This window comes from Theobroma cacao, chromosome 4 (assembly GCF_053813885.1).
Source record: "Theobroma cacao isolate CCN51 chromosome 4, ASM5381388v1, whole genome shotgun sequence".
NCBI classification, from domain to species: Eukaryota; Viridiplantae; Streptophyta; class Magnoliopsida; order Malvales; family Malvaceae; genus Theobroma; species Theobroma cacao.
The window spans coordinates 30754063-30759407 of NC_142642.1; the positions used below are offsets into that span (position 1 = coordinate 30754063).

A 5345-nucleotide genomic window follows, 5' to 3' on the forward strand; every position below is an offset into this window, starting at 1 on the left:
CTTCCTTTTTGCATATGGGGCAAAGGGGATTTTCTTTTTACCTTCTTTTTCACAAGTTCAAACGGTAGAAAAGTTAAGAATATAGAAAGTTAAGAGGAGGAGAAGAAGAAATTAAAGAAGAGACAGAGAGAAGCTTTATATGTAACTTCTTAATTTCTCATTCGAATGTATCGATACAAGTACATCATTGCGGTATATATAGGCTGTTTTACAAGACAGAAAGTGTAAGGAAACTCTCCAACGGTCATATACTTATAAGGTGATATGTGTTCTTGACAAAATCTAACTGACTTCTGCGCTGAGATTTTCCGCACATAGTAAAATTTGTTTGACTGTTGTTGTCTTCACATGCTGACTTGATTCATTTGACTGCTTCTGTCGCATTGATTCTGTATTCTGCTTCCTTATTGATGGCTGATGATCATTGGTCATTGTCTTGTTCGTACAGGTCAGTTGGGTAACATTGCTGTTGCTACTGAAGTTTATCTGCTGCTGCTGTTGCCTATCTTTTATCTGCTGCTGCTGCTGTCTATCCTTCTGCTGAGGTTTTTGCTCAAGCTTTTGAAACACTCAAAAACAAGTATAAAACAATTATTTATTAGTAAAAATAAAAATAACTCAAAATAAGTAGTAGGGTTCATAAATTACTTTTATATTTGAGATGTTTTAGAAATTTTAGTTTGATGATTCAGATATGGAGATAATTAAGAAAACTTTCCTCTTAATTTTTTCTTGAAGTACATATGTTTTTTTTTTTTTCTTAAGAATACACATAGCACACTATTAAGTGTCATTATTCTATTACCCAAAACTTACCACCATTACTCAACTACATCACCATTTTCTTAATATCCTATAAACCGTTCTTAATGTTTTTCCATGGTAAGCATTTCTCTCAACTACTCTTAATAAGGTGCTTCTAATTAGTATAAATATGAGAGCCTTGAAGGTTGAGAAATAATAAAAAATTATTAAAAATTCGACAGAGATTATTCTAAAAGTTCCCTCGAGACTCTTTCAATATTCTTTCTATCCAATCTTTCCCATTCGTCGTAATCTGTCACTTCCTCCACCTTTTCTTATGCCTCATCATTTGCTACCAAAACACTTATATTTCAAAGACTGTTCTAATCATTCTCTTTGTCGTCTTTAGCATATTCCAATTCACTTACTCCATCCTCTCTCTTTACTAAACGAACCCTTTACACAAACAAAATGTGAAGTGAAAGTTAAAGGTTTCATAATTTAGGTTCGAGCCGTTTAAGTCCAAAAGATTATTAAGTCAGTGATTCAAGTCATTCAGGCATCTTTTATATGAATTTGCAAACTGAATCCTCTATAATGTGAGAGGAAAAAGGGTTACTTTTAGGGACGGAGCCTCCTTATGTGAAGGGGGGGCCATGACTTTTAAAATTCATTTCATATCATATAAAATTTTTTAAATATTTTTATATATTTTATTAGTAATTCTCTCAAAATAATATTTTATTTCAAAGACTGTTTTAATCATCCTCTTTGTCGCCTTTAACATATTCCAATTCACTTTTTCCATCCTCTCTCTTTACCGAACGAACCCTTTACACAAACAAAATATGAAGTGAGAGTTAAAGGTTGCATAATTTAGGTTCGAGCCGTTTAAGTCCAAAAGATTATTAAGTCAGTGATTCAAGTCATTATAGGAATCTTTTATATGAATTTGCAAACGAAATCCTCTATAATGTGAGAGGAAAAAGGGTTACTTTCAGAGGCGGAGCCTCCTTATGTGAAGGGGGGTCATGACTTTTAAAATTCATTTCATATCATATAAAATTTTTTTAATATTTTTATATATTTTATTATTAATTCTCTCAAAATAATATTTTATTTAATAATTAATATAAATAAAAAATAATAAAATGATTTCTCTTATCTCACTCAATTTTATATTTTTTTAATTTATATTATTATTTTTGTTTTTATTTTTTTTATTTCTATTCTATTTGTTCATATATTATAAGTTTCTATAAATATTCTTTTCTAAATTTCTACAAACCATTAATCATATTTTTTTTCTTTTTTGTTATGTAATATGTGGTATCTACTTTCTACTTGCCATATTTTCCTCTTTTATGTTACATAAATTTTATTTTTTATGATTTTAATTTTTAAAAATTAATAAATTATTATACAATTCTCAAATATAAGTTGTAATGTTATATTGTTGCTTAAAATTTTATCAACGTATCATTTTTTTATTAATCCTTATTATGTAAAAAGAAATTAACTTGAGTATATTTTTTTTATATGTTTTACGTTTTATGTTTAGTTAAAAGGAAATTATCTTGAATATATAGTATTTAAATAATTCTGATTTTATAAAAAAAAAATTATTAATTTTATATATTATTTTTAACTATTTATATTTTACAAATTATAATTTTATATTTAATTTTATATTCCTATTACCAATATTTTTATTGTTAATTGAATTTAATAAATTAATTTTTTAAAATTTTTAATTTTATTTAACTTTATTTGACTCTCTCAATAAAATTGGGCTAGCTCCGCCCTGGTTACTTTGCCAACAGCCTCTTTCGTCTAGGTCCTTAGTAATCGTTAGATGACACATACGCAGAACCTCCATATTTAAATCCCCTAACTTTGGCTCCTTGACTGATGACTTGTACCGATTTATGGCATGAGTGCGGCACACCTTAGAATGTTTGTTGTTAACTGGTTTCAAAAAGCACGTAGTAAGTCCACACATCCAACGACATTTAAGTGAGGCAATCAGATCCAACGGATCGTATTAGTGGAGCTTAATTTGAGCGCACTCTAATAAAGCCTTTTGAAGTCTACGACCTTTTAATATGGGGCAGGCAAAATATCCAGCATTGATTCTGAGACAGTGAGGCAATCTTTGTTTCTCAGTTGACAAATTATTACCTGACAAGAAAACGAGTAAACTCACAACTCAAAAAGCAAGAAAAGACCTTTGCGAAAGAGAAAGGCAAAAGACTATCACGTGAAAACCACAGACAACAACTGAGAACGAGACCAACTAAACAATTGCCACGCTGTCCTTTCCCGTAGCCCATCTCAACTCTCTCTTTTTTTTTTCGTTGCTTTTTTTTTTTTAAATTGGAACACCGAAAAAAAGCATGGTTTCTCCAATAGACAACGCCCGTAATGTCCAAAAATATTTATTAAATATACTTATTTCAACAACAATAAAACTATTAAACTTTTTTTTGCTAAAACTACTCCTGCTTATCACAAAGACATGGATATTCAAGAAATTAAAAAAGAAAAATGCAAAATGAGTCGACTCAGTGAGCCAGCAACGACGGGAAGTCTAAGATGAGGTGCAGCCATGACGAGAAAAACCGAGCCGCGACTTGTCCCTATCGAACTCAAACAAAAACCCTTGTTGCATCAGATTCCCTATCACCGAAAACCCCATTCCGTTGCCAAACGGTTGGACGGCAAAGCACTTGATGTCTTCCTCCGTCTCGATGAAATAATTCCTCGGCGGCGGCTCTAACACCGAACCACCGGCTAGTTCGAAACTCAGCCTTGGTAGCTTCTGCCTTGACTCCCCTGTCACATTGAAACACAAGTCGAAACCCGGAGTTAACTCTGCCGGACTCGGCAGCCTTACTCTTCGTTTAATCGCTGTTAAAATCTTAACGTAGGCCGGCTCAGGTAAAAAAGTTAAAGTGGTTCCAGAGTCCATGATAGTGCCGCCATTGCCAAGTTCGTCGAGGGACCAAACAGAAGGATCAATCCGTAATTTGACGTTGTTAACTTTCACACTCTTGATCCCTATGTAGTAAAATGTGGGAGATAAAGGGTTGATAAGTAATGGGGTGTAGCTCATTTTGGGGTTTCTTGAAATGGCGTTTTGTTTGTCTCCGTCGTCGCCACCTTCGCCGATGATGAGATAACTGGTTGGAGGTGGCGACAAGGTGTAATCCATGAGGCAATAGGAGAATTTGTTGCCGAAATGGCGGCCAAGCTGAGAGGCAAAGGAAATAGGGCCACGACCTAAGCCCATTACCCCTTGAGCACCATTGAAGCTGGCACCGGAGACGCTTGGACCCAAGATCTGAAACCCGCACCCGAAAGAGAGTTTCTCAAGCTTGGCTTCCCTCCCGGAGCTAATGTTCAATGTAGTTGTGTCTTTGGAGAAGAAACCTCTGGTTGTGGAGCCATCGGAGTACAGATATTGGTAACGGCAAGGACTGTGGAGTCGGGTTCTGTTGCAAGGGTTCGGGTCGGGATGGGGGACGAGGCGACATGTTGGGTCGAAGCAGTGGTGGGGGGCAAAGGAAGAGGACTGGCGAGCTAAGAATGTGGAGCCTGGAGAGTGGAAGAAGGAGCAATTGTGACGGCATGCGGAGCACGTGACCCAGAGCAGGTCACTGCCGGTGTCAACGACGAGGAGAAGGGGTTGAGGAGGGGAGCCTAGGCGGAGCTCCACGAAGTACTGGCTGGACCCTGATGGAGCTCCGGATACAACGGGTGACTTAATGCTACCCTTTGGGTTTTTGTGGTGTTGGTGGCGGTGGAGATAAGAGATGCGGTGAATGTCGAAGAGAATGGTTTGGGTCGGGGATGGAAATGGGGTTTTGTGGAGTAGTGGGAGCTTCAGGTACTCTTTTGAGGAGGTCGCGGTGGCTGCTGGGGTATTGCTGAGATCTGAGGGGAGAAGCAGAAGAAAAATGATTAAAGAGATGGGAGAGCGTGCCACCATTTTCAGAGGCATTGGAGAGAAAGAGAGAAGTTGTTTGGCGTTCAGGTTGAATAGGGCTATTGGGTTTCAAAAGTTAGCTTTGAATGCCAAACAGTAATAGCCATTCACATTAAACGCAACCACTCTTTTTTACGGTGATTTCAGCTACCTGTCTCCGCCTGTTCCTCGCGGTTTCAATTCAAAAAAGACAAAGTACCCCGAATGTATTTTCTTAAATGATAAAAGTTTCACCTTTTTAAGTTATTATTATTATTATGTGATATTTGTTTGAATTTATTGAAGAATTGTTTTTCCAGTTAATTTGTGATAAATATTTATAAGCACGAGTTGATCAAATTAAAATGCCAATTAAAAAAAAAAGGTGAAAGATAAGGTATTGGTATCATTGAATGAAATGAAATCCTCTTCTATAATTCAAAAGAAATTGGGTGAGGGCAGATTGTGCACGTGGGATGTTGGCTCAAATGCCTTTTAGAAAACCACTCGTGGGAACTCTCATCCACCTTCTCTATACTATTCCAAAGCTTTGCTATTTTGGTGGTGAGAAAATTGTCAGTTTGTTTGCTCTGATTTTTCTTAATGACATAATTATGAGTTACGGCCAACTTTT

The 5345-nt window shown here is 35.9% G+C and overlaps 1 protein-coding gene across 1 annotated transcript; it reads right to left on the bottom strand.

The window, feature by feature from the left end:
* Nucleotides 1-3166: 3166 nt before the first annotated feature.
* On the bottom strand, nucleotides 3167-4919 carry LOC18602110 (Eukaryotic aspartyl protease family protein). The gene has a single exon (XM_018118662.2). It carries the CDS (start codon nucleotides 4745-4747, stop codon nucleotides 3335-3337), a length of 1413 nt encoding a protein of 470 aa, XP_017974151.1. The 5' UTR covers nucleotides 4748-4919; the 3' UTR covers nucleotides 3167-3334.
* Between the last annotated feature and the right edge of the window lie 426 nt (nucleotides 4920-5345).

Coding starts and splice junctions, on each gene's coding strand:
- LOC18602110 (XM_018118662.2), bottom strand. CDS start 4,747: ATGCCTCTGAAAATGGTGGCACGCTCTCCCATCTCTTTAATCATTTTT.